This window comes from Lactuca virosa, chromosome 3 (genome assembly GCF_052849685.1).
Source record: "Lactuca virosa cultivar CGN04683 chromosome 3, Lactuca_virosa_CGN04683_v6, whole genome shotgun sequence".
Classification (NCBI taxonomy): domain Eukaryota; kingdom Viridiplantae; phylum Streptophyta; class Magnoliopsida; order Asterales; family Asteraceae; genus Lactuca; species Lactuca virosa.
Genome location: NC_136428.1, coordinates 149047341 through 149063264, shown reverse-complemented (window position 1 = coordinate 149063264; position 15924 = coordinate 149047341). Strand labels below are relative to the sequence as shown.

The following is a 15924-nucleotide window of genomic DNA, read 5'->3' as shown; positions in this document are numbered from 1 at the left end:
TTCCATGTCATACAACCCATGAGCATCAGCAACACACATGATGGAGCACCTTGTGCCATAGTGGAGCATCATGATGTACAAGTGGCGCATCATGAACACTAATGGCCCAACATCCATCATGGTGGCAAAACATGGTGTAATCCTTGAGCAATACCAACTTCTGATCATCCTTAAACAATCTTGAGCATCATAGAGGACTTCATAGCACACTTGGCTCATCAAGGACCAATATGGTCCAACTTGAACCATGATGGCGCAACAAGTGTATAGATGGCGCAACAGGCTTCAAGTGTGGCACAAGAACATCAAGATTGGATCAACAACACCACCTTGGCGCAACAGGAACATACATGGCACAACAAGGTCATGCATAGCGCAAGAGCATACTCTATGGCTCAACAGGAGTACCCCATGGCGCAAGAGGGATCCTCATGGCGCAAGAGGAACCCCTCATGGCACAAGAGGGAGCATAATGGCGCAAGAAGGAATGCCCTTGGCGCAACAGCATCCTTCTTGGCTTATCCCTTCAACATATGGCGTAACAAGGTTCCCTTGTTGCTCCATATCACTTCCAAGTGCTCCAAACCTCTTCCAGATGCTCCAAACCCCTTCAGTATGATCTGTTCCTTTATCAGACGATCCATTCCTTTCTCAGAGGATTCGTTCCTTTGTCACATGCTCCATGAACCCCAAGTGCTCCATTGAGTTCCAAGTGCTCTAAATGCTCCATAAACATGATCCAAATGCTCCATGAACATGATCCAAACGCTCGAGTCACATTTAACATATGATTATATAGTCAATGTAATTCGTTCCTTTTGCATGAATAAGGAAAATCGATATTTGTGGGCCCCTCGGTGATTTGAGTTGATCTATGAAAACCAGGCACCTGGTCCGGACTAAATTGATGTGTTCGATTTTGTAGTCTAAATTGATCACAAATCGGGAAATCGGGAAACAAAATACGTGAACATGAGGTTGATCATTAAGGGCCAACATTTGATTTGAATCAGAGTTCGGCAGTGGCTTTGGAAAGCACTCTTTGTTGTTTAGTTCAAGGTCTATATTTTTGCAATTGTAGTTACAGACTTATCCAAGTGGGAGACTGTTGAATTAAGGTGTCAAAGTTAGTAACTAAATTAGTATATTCTTGTAATTAGAAACAAAGTCCTTTTGGGGTTGTCCTCATAACTGGAACTTAATTAAAATGATATTTATAGAGAGAGTGTGATTTATTAGATTATTATATGATTAATAAACTTATTGGAAATTATGAAGAAATGATTTGTTAATATATTATATGATTAGTATATTAATTGCAAATAGATAGTTGATTTGTTAATTTATTATGTGGTTAATAAATTAATATGAGATCAATAGTTAAACAATTGATTTGTTAATTTATGAGGTTAATATATTAATAAGAAATCAATTTGAATTAACTAATTATTAATCAGAATTAATCTGGAATTAATTTGGGATTAATTGGAATTAATTAAAGGTGCAAGAGGTGAATTGTAATTGTTCAATAGTTGAACAAAAGAAACAATTCTAGAACCATCCAAGGGGTGGACGGTTTTGGGAGCTTCCGTGGGGTTTCCATAAGCCTCTTGGATGCATATAAGGAAAGGATTTGGATTGAGATTAAATTCATCCAAATCTTGCTTGATCCCTAAGTTACCTAAACTATAAATAGGACCCCTTATGACCTTAATTTCGTTCATTCACTTCCTATTAGCCTTGGGAACGAAATTTTCCTCTCTTCCTCTCTCTCCTCAATTGTCCTCTAGTTCTAGAGTTTGGGTGCTGAAATGTTGCACAATTCTTCAAAAAATACTTCTTTTCCCAGCTCATCACACCAACTTAAAATTCCACGTCCATTGACGACTCCTAACAATCGACCAGATAAAGTGAATCCAAGAGGAAAAAGGCATCCACCCAAGCCCACTTATCTCAAATCCCCTTACATAGTCGGGGCTCTTGATATAACTACGCGGCTCTCACAGTCAGATAAAAGTCTTTCTGAATGGGTGTTCTCAACTCAAGGGGCGCCAAGGTATGAACACCCTTTTTTCACTCTATATATATTTTTTCATTTTTTATCATTGTTACATACTATTAGTATCAACATTATATATTACAGTGACGAAGTATTTAGGACATGTGCTGGTGTATCTGCACAGCGCTTTCACATGGAAAGCTTTTTTACTGACTGTGAATTGTTTGGTCACGTGTTGGATTGTTGGAGTCATCTACTCAACTTGGACGAGGATCTACATGACGACTTATCACCTTGAAGATTGTTTGCACCCATTACTGTGACGGTAATATTAAAATTAACTCAACTTCATGTTTAATCATTAACATCTCCAACATATCTGTATTATTCATTAAGTACGTTAAAAAACTATTTTTCATATGCTAGTATTCCACCTATACACAATCATACACCAATTTGCCTTATTTTATATTTTAATCACAATAGAGCTTGTATCTGGAAAACACTGCGTTGACAGCTGAAGCTCGCAAATTCTTGTTTTTCTCCAATCTAAGTGATTGCATTGATGCTGAAGGCTTGACCCTACGTGATGTTCGTTTGGTATGTCTCAACTTTTTCTTACTTATTCTAAATTCATTACACTATCATCAACCACATACACTTTAGTACACTATATTCATAACCACACATGTTCTAATCACCTTCTAATTTCTTCACTGCAATATCGATTCACTCTACACATCTACAAAGCATTATATGTTCTAATCCATCAACACCAATTTTCTTATCAGTTATTCCTTCCGGTTGTCCGTGATTTCCATATTTTCTTATTTGTAATTGACCTTCAGCAACCATCCTTCACCATTATTGACAACATCAGACAAGATGATACACACCAAGTTGCATATGGTAGTTTGCCCGATCTCGTGGTAGGGTATTCACAAACCTCATACTTCTATTAATATATAAACATCAACCTTTAAAAATCAATCCCTTTTTTCTTTTTTCAGCATTCATACATGACTGATTACATGCGTTCAGTGCAACATCACTTTTATGAAACATTTGCAAATGTGCCCATACAAATACTTCAACTTCCATGGGAAACAATTAACAATAGCACTGACTGTGGTGTCTTGACTATGCGCCACATGGAAACATTCATGGGTGGCAATGTAAAGGCTTTTAAAGCTGGCTTCAAACCAGAATCTGTTGCACAAAAGAAACAACTAGCTAAGCTAAGGATCTTATATCTTTGCAAAATCCTTACTTCAGACTTCAACTTGTTGAAAGCTTCAATCCTTCAAGAATCAGCAGAGTTCGAAAGCCTTCATGGCTCTCAGAAACAAGAAATCATGAATCGGGCAGCTACTACCATTCATGACCGACTACGCGAATTTGGTTAACCGTTTTTCATACTAGCTTTATCTAGCATACAATGCATTAGACTAGAAACATGGGAAGTTATTTATGCTCCATAAAACTAAATAACCAATTTTACCCTTTTTGTCCCATTTTGACAATTTACTCCAATTACATGCATCCATGTGTTTAACACAATGTCATATAGTTAAATGATATACCAAGAGTGCTCAAATCATGCATAAAGCTTCATGGGACAATTTAATCCATTTTTGTTTCTGACTCCTTTTTTATATTTTTCTCATTTAGGCATTCCAACTTGCCTAAATGTGATTGCTTTAAGTTCTAAAATGTTAATTCATGAATCTTTCATACATTCACTTTTCAACTTTCATAACGAATAATCTCTATTTCAATTCTAGTTTAAGTTTCGGTTAAGTAGGAAATCGCCTCTAGCATTCCAACTCTTATTCTCCTTCTCAATCTCATTTTATGTCATAAGTTTGACCAAGCACAAAGTCAAACCAGTGAACATTCTAAATACATGAACGCAATTATTGATTCCTAGTGTTTTTCTTGAACCAATTACTCATAACGATTCATGAATTCAACACCAGTCCTAACAGTATTTGATGAATTTCAGATTTCATTCAAGATTCCAGTTTAGGGTTTATGAGATTACCAAATACAAGAAAAAGATAAGACAACATGAAACTTTCAACATCATTTTAAGCACAAAAAAAAAAAAGTAACATAACATAACATAACATAACATTAACAAGCATTTGAACCAATTCAAACATACGTATCAATCAAGGATTTCTTCATCTCATTAGCAATAGCCTGAGGTCGAGCTTCCCTCAACTTAAAGACATTCTCAATCACCGACAATTCGGTTGCAGTGGTGTCTGAACCACAAAACGCGGTCCAGTCATTAACGGTTAACCCACCGGCTATCACTTCACTACCACGGTTAACCGTCCCTGCAACCAAAGGGACCTGTAGGAGTGTTGACAGCTCATCCAAATCTTCAACAGATGTGTAAGGGTGCACAATACCACCTCTATTTGAAAACACACAATAACTCCCCACAAGTACATTTCCTGCAATTGTCTGCCTAAACACTTCCACACCAAGAACATCCGCTATCATATCCTCTGTTTCCTAATAATAAGGAGGTCAAAGATCAAAAATCAAAATCCATAAGTCAAAGACTCAAATCATTTTTCCATGATAAATGAGGGCTTAGAAAACAAGGTACCTTGTCAAGATCAGTATGGGTAAGGGCAACATGGTCATTACACGCCATGCAATTACCAAGAGCAGATAATTTCTCATTAATCCGTTGAACAACAACTGCATCAGGTAGGCTGTTCCTCAAGTGTTGAAGCTCTTTAAAAGTATCAAACCATGTATATATATATAAGTGAGATCATAAATATAAACAGTGATTTATAATTTATAATGTTTACCTTCATCAGTAGTAGTATGAGGCAAGAGAAGGCCTTTCTTATTTCCTACAAAAGAATGTTTGACATCAATGGTCAAAGTCAATATTGAGTTTATAATACAGAATTACAGATTGCAAAATGTTTTTTAAGGTATTTATTTTACCTATGCAAAGCCTTCCAACTATTCTTGTGCCACCAATGGATGTTTTAACAACAGGAATGACATCAGCTAATTCAGACTCAAAGATGCTGCAAATCCGAATTCCAAATTCTTGTAAATTTTGTTTATAAGTAACAAATTATAATAGCAATTACAAGAACAGATTAGAAACCTGTAGAAACTTTCAGAGCCTTCATTTGCTACCAAGCAGTATGCATTTGTCAGCTTTGTGAATACCCCAATTTCACATGAGTTTTCGAACCTTAGCCCTGAAAGAATGCATACATACAGATGTAATTAAGCATATGTTTGGTTGGATGGAATGGAATGGAATGACAAAGGAATGGAATGGGTAGGGTAATGGAATAAGCAAGGTAATGGAATGATTCATTACATTCAATAATCATGTTTGGTTTTATGTAGGAATGGAATGAATTTTCATATGAAATTTTATATACTATATGTAAATATATTGTGGAATGAGAAAAAGAAGGAATCACATTCCATCAACAACATCCGTTTTCCATTCAATCAAAAATTGCATATAACAAGTTAGCTTACTTGTGGCCATGGTAAATGAGAAGGAGATGTATGGAAAATGGCTTCAGAAGCAAGTATCCTGTCACAAAATTATAAAATCCGAGTATTTATGTATTAGGAAATCGTTATCCGACTTCACAAATCAAGTGAAGTTAATCAACTTAGGAAATGATTAAATTTATTGCTAGCCCACAACTTAAATGATTATAAAGTGATCAAACTTCACATTCTCTAGTTCTCATTTCCTTCAATTTAAACACAAACAGCTTCCTTGAAAACAAGATCATTTTTTCTATCCTATTGAGGTAAATTATCTATTAACGCATATTTCTATTTGAAAATGAAAATAGAAAACCCGAATTTAGTAGAAAATACAGAATCTGTAATCGATATCATCAATTTCTGATCTTGATCGTTTCGTTGATTCTATAATTAGATTTCTAAGCTTCAGTATTCGACAATTTATAAGTTAAAAGGTGGATCTCAATCCAATAGCGCGTATCTAGGAAATAAAAGCTTCGAGAAGAATGGAAAGAAGTTAAGATTGCAGTGGGAATAGAGAGTAGACCTGTGAATACGACGAAGAGGGAAGAACCTTGAGCGAGTGCGATTAATTCAGATACAGAAAGTCAGAAAGTAAAGCAGGAGTTGGGTGAATCAAATTTAGGGCTTTGAAAAATGAAAAGTATGAATCAAAGGGATTTTTTGGGTGATATATAAATTTTAGAAGATTTTTGTTTTGGGTACACCGCTGTTGACTTTGATTCAGGAACTTGATGACCAAGCCAAAAATCTACTTGAACCGCAAGGTTATGTTTATGTTTATGCCTCGATCATTGAGAGAATTATATCCACAATGTGAACCTTATAAGAAACATTATTTTTTTAAATCAAGTTTTATTAACTTTATTTACTAAAAGTATATTTTATAAATCTCCAATTTAAAAGATTCTTCAAAGAAGGTTATAACATTTAAACATCTATCTCGATTTATTTCAAATGTTATATAAAAATCTTTCACTTATTAGTTTTTTAACTCTTAATTATGCCATACTTGATATTATTGTTATTTTAATTGGTATGTGGTTATAAAAATAAAAAACGATAAAAATATTTAATTGTAAAAGCTTAGTTGGCTACCTTTCTTATTATTATGGTTGAAATCTCATGTCCAAAAACTGATAACTAGACTAGTTTCTTATTTGGAAGAGACATTTTAGATGTATGGTTTTATATTTTTATTTATGGGGATAGTTTCCAAATCCATATTAGACCATCGACGAACCACTTTGTGGTCTAGCTGGCCACGGACAAAGGCCGTGCACACTGGTCTGACCATTCGTGGTGCATCGTTGTCATGGTGTACCTGGTGGGGAGGATGAGATACAACAGTAGGATTTTGTTTCATATTTGACCGGTCATGTAGCCGTTGAACGGCTAGTTTTCAAAAAAAAAACAATTTTTTTAAACACAAATTTTACCTATAAAAACCACATTATACATCCATATTTCTTACACCATTCTTTTCTTTCTCTATATTACACAATATACACACAATCTTTTTACAACCAAAAAAATGGATTCCAACCAAAATACCCACCCCCCCTTTCCCCCCAAACTTTAGAAATCACAAACCTGATAACTCTGTTGCATTAGATACAACCCCTCACCAATTTCTGACCATGAAATCACCTCAAGGTGGTTTTGTAAATTTGCTTCTAATCGGTTCCTCTATCAAACAAACACAACTTTTCCAACAACAATATCAACATTTCTCGACTTTCCAGCAACAACAATTCCAACAACTCCAACAACAATTCCAACCACAAAGTCACAACCACCAATTTCACAACCCCCTTATTCGCCAGATTTTGTTTCGGAAACACAACATTCACCACCACCACCTCAACCAAAAAAGAATAAAGGGAAAAAAAACTGGCACGACCCACTACCGACCAAGAAAGGGTGCCATGGACGAAAGAGGAAAAAGAAAAAGCTAGTGGAGGCGTGGGTTTCGGCTTCCCAAGACCCAATTGAAGGAGATAATGAAACCTTCAATTGTTTTTGGGAGAAAGTTCGAAGCGTATTTTATGTGTTAACGGGAAGTGAAAGTCGAAATCCCGATTAAATTAGCTCGAAGTGGCATGATATTAGACTAATATGCACCGAATTTGGAGGAATTTACAACAACCTCTAAAACATACGCAAAAGCGAGTCAAACAATTTTGATGTCTTCAAGGCGACCTTGGATTAATTTGAAAAAACAACGCCAACCCGCAAAGCTTTTTCGTATGTGAAACTGTGGCTAAAATTGAAAGACGCTCCAAAATGGAAAGAGCAAACGGAAGGAACTTCACAAACCTCTTCTTGTTCAAAGCGTTCAAGAAATCTGGATACAACTTCCCAACAATCAGACGGGCGAACACACATCAACATCAACGATGATCCGCTTGATCTTGAAGACAAGCAACCTCTTCGTCGGCCCGCTGGAAGAAATAAAACAAAAAAGCGGGTTTGTCGGCTTCGGTTCTAATGTTATCGATCATTTTGGAGAGAAATTTGATCGATATGTCCATATTCAACAAACCAAGGTGGAGATGTTGAGTCGGGTGGAGCAAAAAATGATGGAAGCACAAACGTCATTCCAAGAGGCGGTTTTTTTTAATTTGGAGATTTTTTCCGCCATAAAAGAGTCGGTTCGAGCGAGACATAGTAGTAAGAGTTAGTTTTTTTTATGTATGTTTGGTATTTTTAGGTGTTTATTTTTATTTTTATTTTTATTAATGTAAATTTTTTAATGTAATGTGGTATTTATATTTAATGAAAAACTAGTATTAAAAAAATTATATGTTTTTAATGTATTTTTGAATTAAATTTAATTAAAAAAAATGAGGTGGAGTTATGTATTTAGTTGTAGGTATCTCATGGTTAGTGATAAGGAGTGTGATGATGATGATGTGACACCCACCGCTATAATGGTTAGTGGTGAATATAACTGATAACCTTATTTATATATGTATCATCATTATACTTTTAAAACATATTATACTTTTAAAACATATTAGGTCGTCGAATATTTGAAATGGTTTAGATCATGACAAAATTTTAGGATTGTGTTTCACATGAACTTACTACTCCAAAGTCGAAAAGAGCACACAACAATGAATGATTGTTATGTGAATGATTTTTATAGAAGACATGCAAAACGTATATATTGAAATAATGTGAAGATTTAAATAGTAAAATAAATAAGGTCTTCATGTTTCCTATAGGGGTTTATACATATTATTTGAAATTATGGAAGGATTTTAATAGAAATAAAATTAATATATTGTTCTTTTCGATACTATAGTAAATTGAGTTTTTCTTACATTTGCCCTTTTGTTAAACTTAATTATTTTGTTACGCTTATGGGGTGTTTGGAATTGCTTTTCAAAACAGTTTATTGGTTTATTGGCTTTTTGAAAAGCTAATATTTTTTGTTATGATTTATTATTAGCTTCAAAAAGCATTTTTTCATAAATGAGTTTTTAAATCAAACACTTTTTAACTTATTGATTTATTGGTTTTTTCACCATAAAAGTTAATCCAAACATTTTTTTAAAAACTCATTTTACCACCACTACAAGCCAATAAACATTTTTATCTAAAAATACTTTTAAAATTCAAAAAACACTCCCAAACACCTCCTAAATTTGCCATTTGATAATACATATATTTTTTTCCTTTTTTATATCTTTTCTGTATATCACAACATATTTTATCTATACTCTTGCCTTCATTATTAGGATGACATTCATAGGCATCCTAATAAATCATAAAACATTTGTTCATAAATAACATTTCTATATATAGCATTTTATGTATACAAAACAACAAGAATATCTCATGCACATTTTTATCTCAAGTGCATCCAAAGTGTCAAGACATAACAACAGTTTTATTTTTATTAAAATCACACACTCAAAGCGTATAAGATATAATAACATGAAGGTGTCTTCAAGCTTTCTACCAATGTTATAAACATTCAGTGACACAAAAGTTCGAAAATACATACATACAAGTTGGTCAAAAACCTCAACATGATGATAAATTAGATATTAACATTTTTTAATATGTATTTAAAATACATATTAAAAAATATATGAACCTTTGTACAATATGAACCTATTTACATACATTAATTGGAACTTACACTAAATAAATTAAGGACTAAGATTGATACAAACTATGAAGCCACATAGTCGTGCTTTCTTTTGTTAGAACTCGAAAACAAGAAAAACCGTGTCCAAGATTTCTTGTGTTTAACAGGTTGCACCTTTAAATCCTTCTTTTCATAGACTTCACTCATATACCGAACCACCGCCTAAAAAGAAGATAGTATAAAAATTAGTCATCAGATAAAAAGTTATTTTTTCACCAACCCCTAAACTGGTTTACACTGCCCAAGAGGCGAATAAGGTACACAACAATCGATGTCTATAAGAAGCACAATCCACATTGGATTTGAAACTCCCATAGTAGTAGAACTCCCACACTACAAATATTGGCACATGAACCCCTAAGTTGGCCCACATTGGCCAAGAGGTTAATTAGGTTATAGCTTAGGATTTCAGACTTTCGGTGCCAATATTTGCAGCTGAAACCCTAAGCTGGCCAAATCCACATTTGGCCAGCTTAGGGTTTCAGATTTTCGAAGTCAATATTTGTAGTGTGAGAGTTTCAACGCCAAATAAAACTCTCACACTGCAAATACTAGCACCGAAAGTCTGAAACCCTAAGCTGGCCCACACTGCTACGAAAAAAATGATTCACCTGAGCGCCTTTGTCAAGTACGTTCCGTGGTGGTAATTCCAATGGATTTCCTTCAACATTCAACACCCGTAACTTCAATAACATCCTAAACGAATCCGGAATTACTCGTATTTGATTATTACTCATATCCAACTCTTCAAGATTCTCAAGGTTTCCAATTGATCTTGGAAGTGATGTCAAATCAGCAAAGTTGTTGCTAATGTTGATCTTCAAAAGAGTTGTAGCAAAACATAAGCTTTCAGGAACCGAATCAAGTTCATTGAAACTTACATCAAGTTGTTTTATACTTTTCAACGATGACATTGTTGTTGGCAACCTACTAATGTTATTATATCGAACAGATAGTTTTTCCAATGACTCGATTCTTCCTACTGCTTCTGGTAAAGCTTTAATCTTGTTGTAATCCGCAAGAAGTTGTTTGAGAGATGAACATTGACCGATTGCATGTGGGATTTCTTCGATTTCATTTGTTTCAATGTTTAATGTTTGTAAACTTGAAAGAGAACCGATTTGATCAGGAAGAAATGAGAAGTTGTTTGAACTTAAATCGAGTTCTTGAAGATGGATTAATCTACCAAAAGTTGGAGGGAGAGATGTTAAGTTGTTTCCATGAAGATCTAGAAAAATTAAGTTGATGAGATTCCCTATGGATTCTGGGAGTTCAATGATTTTGTTTGAATGTAAGTTGAGTTTTGTTAATGATGAAAGGGTTCCGATTGAAGATGGGAGAGAAAGAAGACGATTTTCTGAGAGATTGAATGTGACTAAATTGGATAATTTCCCAATTGAATCGGGAAGCCATTCGATTTGTTCCATGAGTTTGTTATGAAGATCAAGATCTTTAATTCCTTTCTTTGATGATACTTCAATCAAACTAGCAAGCTTTATAAGACTCAATTTTTCACCATCTTGTCCTACAAAATTACATATTAATTAAAGCAAATCCATGGATAATGTAAAAAAAACGTAACTAGATTTGAACTTTTGAAGTTTAAACTCACCAGAAGTAATGGAAGGTTTTAAAGTTGAATCGAAAATTTGGGGTTTGGAAAATTTACTTGATACAATCCCTCCATTGTTATAAAACTTGGATTTATTCACATAACTATCATCTTTAATGATCAAATGGGAGCTTTTGACATGATCTTTATCAAAAGATAAGCTAGAAGTGGAAGATGGAGTGCTGTGATCGAAGCTTGAAGTAGAGATGGAAGTTGGATTTGTTGAAGGTGAAGAAGAAGTACTTGAAGGGGTGTTATTAGATGGAGAAGGAGAACAACATTTGGAGGCTCTTTGAATCATTTCATCGAACAGTTGGTGGCAGTTTTCGAGGTCTAGTAATTTAACAGCTTCTCTCTTTTGTTCTTTGGTTTGGAATTGGACTAATTGTTTCTGCATCTCCAACAGGATGTTGAAGAGTTCTTCAGGGATGTATTTTCGTTTCTTTTGTCTGGAAATTGCTTCGATCCTTGATTGTTCTTCATTGTCTGCGTTTCTGATTAGAATCATTGCAGCTTCAATGTCATCGATTCCAGGTCTTGGAGGAAGAGATTTATGAATTCTCATTATTTCTTCCACCACTTCGTCTACTGATTTGGCAGATGAATCCATGTCCTTCTTGGATGTTTGTGTGGGTGTGTATGTGTGTGTTCTGTATATTGTTTATTCATGTCTTAATGCTACAGAGCTCATGTTTTTAAAGGATACATACGTGTATGGATAAATCAAAATATTTTATTATTAATTCTCGTGATTTCTTAAAGTATCACAACCATAAAAAAGAAAAAAATCACATGAGTATGAATTAATTTAAGACAAGGAGTTTTGAACTAGAATCACATGAATCTTGTTGGTGATGATCACATGGACAAAAAGAAAATACAAAAATATATAGATATCAATGATATTACACATGGAACTAATAGAATTTTGAAACTTTAACCTACTAGCCTATGTGTAACAAATTAGGACTTTCTATATAAGTTTTAATATTTTCACATCAAAAGTCAAAAGAGAGGTGAGAATGATTAGTTTGCCAACTGAAACTGGCATGCTATGTCAAAATTAAGGTGATATTAGCAGAAAACGACACCGTATACAAGCAATTAAGTTCAGGCTGTTCATGAAACATACCTACACCATGATCACCTTCTTGAATTTCCATTGTCATTGACCTTGAAACAATGTCGCTTCTTGATGCAAGCAAGATCATTGCCCTAATTAATCAAAGATGATAACATTACATTATCATCCATAAGAGAGAAAAGGAAAATCAATAGACGAATTCTCAATTCAATCCCAATTTTGAGTGAAAGAATTGAAGGAAAAATGGAACTCACGGAATAAAAGCAGAAAGGCGTCTTCTAACACACCACCTTGAAATCCACTTGATTTTGGCAGAGATAAGAGAGAGGAGAGGGATTTAGGGCTTTGAGGCACCAGCCACAAAATTCTCCGGTGTTATGATAACATAACCTACGAAGAAGAAGCACGAAACAATGAACTCCAAGCCGGAATAGGTCGTCGTTTGAGGGCGTATTTCGCCGGATTTGAAGTCGTCGCCGGAAAAAGAAGTCGATCAACACCGATGCGGACTGACGAAGACAACCGGGGGACCAAAAGAGGAGGCGTCGTTTTTCTCAAAAAGGATGGGTTGAAATTACGAAATTAACCCTCTACGCGGAGGAGGTTTCATGCTTCCGCAGAATGCATGTCTATACCTGGCAAAGTCAATTTTTATGACTATATTTTGAAATTGTCCCCGATTTTTTGTCTATTGGCGGTATTTTCCCTTATTTTACAAGGTACTTACAAAGAATAATGTCATAAGAATGTTTTTACAAACTGGATGTGTGACTCTTAGAAACTTAGTCCTCAACTAAATAGTATAACTCGAACCATTTTGGTGAGACAAAGTAGCAAGTAAAGCAAAGTGTAAACAAAATGTTAAATGGATAATTTGACGTTTATTATCGGTGGAATGCTCACGTTCCAGGGAGAAAAAAAATAATAGTTGAAAAGCGATCTACAAAGAAAAAGAACCTACCTATTTATATTCTATATATACCTTAGTTACTTCCAAAAGAAAGGTAACAAGTTTTATTTTAAAAAAATGTTAGGAAACATTTACAACAATTCAACCCATATTTAAAACTAAAGATAAATCTGTTAGTCAAGCTAACCAATCTAATTTTGACTCTCTCAATCCATTCAAAATCCAAAAATACCAAACCGTAACAAGTTATGTTAGATAACTTTTTTTTTTTTTTTTGCGATATTACCGACCCAAAAAGCATTTGATTCATAAATCTCCAAATTAGCCACATAAAAGCAATACGAAGACCAGATGTCATATAAAAAATTCTAAAAATACGCACAATATTATTAACATTTTCAATAAAGCAACAACTCATAATTAACCCATCATCACATTTGTTGGCATGCAACTACCCTTACACATTAACTTAGAAAAAAAAAAAAAAAAGGTTCCTTCCTAATAGAGAGTTATGTTATGTTGCTTACAACACAAACAAATGGGATTTAGTTACCTCCAAGGCATATTAGCCATACCTTGTGGATTACTGTTGTTACTGTGGACTAGCGGACTCCCAATCCCCCCACCTGAAGATCCACTTGTGGTCCCTACATTGACCGGAGTGTTGACTACTTCTGCCTCTGTTTTTCTTTGTTTCTGAGTTGCAGGAACAAAGCTACCAACAATCATCTGTAAAAATTGACCAAGAAAAAAATCAGGAATCAGGAATGAGGAATGGAATGGAATCATCCATTCCATTCCATCCAAGGGTATTTATGGAAAGAAAAAAAACCTGAACAGGTGATGCAGCAGTGAGAAGGCCAGCCACATTACCACCTAAAACACGGCCATCTGGCCCTGAAAGCGACACACTTAAACCACCAGTCCTGCTTCGTTGCCCATCACTCTCACAAACCATAAATGAACCACAAAGAGATAAGATCTCAAATCGTCCCTGTATTTTTATAAATAAATAAATATTTTTTATACATCAAAGAAAATAAATAATGAATTTTGAAGAAAAAACCTCGTATGTGACAGTTCCACCAGATGTTGCAGACTGCTGAAGTGTAACATTAGATATGGCACCATTAGCTGATAGAATGCACACAGCTCGAGTGCTGTTTTGAGAAAACCACATCAATTTTCCCAACACATCCTGCATTTATATAAGAAATTATGAATTTTGGTAAATCAAAAATTTTTCAGAAACGTAAAAAGAATCATGATTGCACCTCTCCAGCTTTAACATCAAGGATATGCGGCATGAACCCCACTCCTGGTGAACCTGAAAATGGTTTTTACCATGTAAGCTAATCTAAAAGCTTATGTTTGAATGAAATGTGGAAAAAATCTTAAGAAATTTCATATTTTTTATGTTTTTATGGATTATGATATAACGAATTGAGTAAAGAGAAACTGGCAAATGGCAATCCCAAGATAGAATGCTAATCTTATTATATTCAGCTAACTGAATTGATTAATCAATTATAGATGATGGAAAAGGCTGAAAAGTATATAAAAAGTGAAATGGGGGTAAAAACGATGAATAAATTAATGAAATGGGGGTATATAGTGTACCTGAAGCAGCAGCAGGTTGCTTATTCAACGAACCAGGTGGTCTGCCCCTCGGTTTCTTCCCTGAAGACAACGCCGGAGACGAAAAACCACTGCCTTGAGCAGCCGCTTCAGCAGGCGGTAACCTCGCCACCGGTGTTACAGAGAGGTCGGGGGCATACTTCCTCGGCCTCCCTCTCTTCCGCTTCGCTACTTCGCCACCGCTTGCGTCCAGCCCTGCCGTCACCAAAGCCATAGAATGATTTTCACCGGAAGTTCTAGCTCCACCGCCGGATCCGTTAGGGTTGTTGTAAGTAGGCGTTGGGGAAGGTGAGGGCGACGAAGTAGGTCGGCTAATCGAGGTATACATAGATGATCCATCACCACTATATGCTAATCGCATGTTGTTCGACATTGTCGAAGCTCCGAACGACATAATTCCTTTGTCTCCGGCACCAAGTCGAACTAAAAACGCCTCTTCAACAGCATTCACTCATAAACCCTAAAATTTCAACGCAGAAAGTTGATGCTATCGAACGATTTTTACAATTTTCTATCCGAGCTCATAAACCACTTCGTATTGTTCCCTGGATTTTTGAGAACTATTCTCGATTTTTCAAGGTAAATTTGGGGAAGTTAGCGAGAAAATATTAAAAATATATTATCACAACATTTCCCTGACATGTTCTTCCATGGGAAAATTATCGGGTCAAGCCGTTAAAGGACCGTAGGGTAATAAACTTTGGTCGGTTTATATATTTATGGAAATCTTCATAAAATCTAATAAACTCTTAATAATTTAGTTAAAGTTATGAAAAAAGTCACAATAAATTTTATGAAAAATTAAATATTTTTTTACTTTTCTTCCTATTCATCATTACTATTTACTATTATTAGATTACGATAACTATAATATTAATTTATTAATTTTATTAAATATACAAGTATCATAATCTTAAATGTGTAGGAAGATGGTAGAAATGAAAAAAAAAAAAAAAATTATGAC

The 15924-nt window shown here is 34.8% G+C and overlaps 3 protein-coding genes across 3 annotated transcripts; all 3 read right to left on the bottom strand.

Annotated features, from left to right (window-relative positions):
* Positions 1 to 3946: 3946 nt before the first annotated feature.
* LOC145166692 (eukaryotic translation initiation factor 6-2-like) lies at positions 3947 to 6216 on the bottom strand. The gene is made up of 7 exons (XM_079085715.1): positions 6081 to 6216; positions 5534 to 5591; positions 5145 to 5241; positions 4976 to 5061; positions 4834 to 4878; positions 4623 to 4753; positions 3947 to 4525 (listed from the first exon to the last, which is right to left on the bottom strand). The coding sequence occupies exons 2-7, from the start codon at positions 5541 to 5543 to the stop codon at positions 4157 to 4159; spliced, it is 738 nt and encodes a 245-aa protein (XP_078941841.1). The 5' UTR covers positions 5544 to 5591; positions 6081 to 6216; the 3' UTR covers positions 3947 to 4156.
* Positions 6217 to 9509: 3293 nt separating this feature from the next.
* Positions 9510 to 13533, bottom strand: LOC145166690 (plant intracellular Ras-group-related LRR protein 4-like). The gene is made up of 5 exons (XM_079085712.1): positions 12667 to 13533; positions 12461 to 12543; positions 11329 to 11978; positions 10328 to 11241; positions 9510 to 9878 (listed from the first exon to the last, which is right to left on the bottom strand). The coding sequence occupies exons 3-5, from the start codon at positions 11936 to 11938 to the stop codon at positions 9741 to 9743; spliced, it is 1662 nt and encodes a 553-aa protein (XP_078941838.1). The 5' UTR covers positions 11939 to 11978; positions 12461 to 12543; positions 12667 to 13533; the 3' UTR covers positions 9510 to 9740.
* Positions 13534 to 13659: 126 nt separating this feature from the next.
* On the bottom strand, positions 13660 to 15639 carry LOC145166691 (AT hook motif DNA-binding family protein). Its single transcript, XM_079085714.1, has 5 exons — positions 14943 to 15639; positions 14597 to 14649; positions 14389 to 14520; positions 14155 to 14316; positions 13660 to 14051 (listed from the first exon to the last, which is right to left on the bottom strand). The coding sequence occupies exons 1-5, from the start codon at positions 15352 to 15354 to the stop codon at positions 13872 to 13874; spliced, it is 939 nt and encodes a 312-aa protein (XP_078941840.1). The 5' UTR covers positions 15355 to 15639; the 3' UTR covers positions 13660 to 13871.
* Positions 15640 to 15924: the final 285 nt, after the last annotated feature.

Bases quoted from the DNA above. Each gene is read 5' to 3' on its own strand.
- LOC145166692 (XM_079085715.1), bottom strand. The intron at 5,062-5,144 runs GTTTCTAATCTG...TCGGATTTGCAG, and splicing joins GGCTCTGAAAGTTTCTACAG to CATCTTTGAGTCTGAATTAG. The intron at 4,754-4,833 runs GTAAACATTATA...ATACTTTTAAAG, and splicing joins TCATACTACTACTGATGAAG to AGCTTCAACACTTGAGGAAC.
- LOC145166691 (XM_079085714.1), bottom strand. From the start codon at position 15,354: ATGTCGTTCGGAGCTTCGACAATGTCGAACAACATGCGATTAGCATAT. The intron at 14,521-14,596 runs GTGCAATCATGA...ATATAAATGCAG, and splicing joins TTGATGTTAAAGCTGGAGAG to GATGTGTTGGGAAAATTGAT. The intron at 14,317-14,388 runs GTTTTTTCTTCA...ATAAAAATACAG, and splicing joins GTGGAACTGTCACATACGAG to GGACGATTTGAGATCTTATC.
- LOC145166690 (XM_079085712.1), bottom strand. From the start codon at position 11,938: ATGGATTCATCTGCCAAATCAGTAGACGAAGTGGTGGAAGAAATAATG. The intron at 11,242-11,328 runs GTGAGTTTAAAC...GTAATTTTGTAG, and splicing joins AAAACCTTCCATTACTTCTG to GACAAGATGGTGAAAAATTG. The intron at 9,879-10,327 runs GTGAATCATTTT...TCTTCTTTTTAG, and splicing joins TACTTGACAAAGGCGCTCAG to GCGGTGGTTCGGTATATGAG.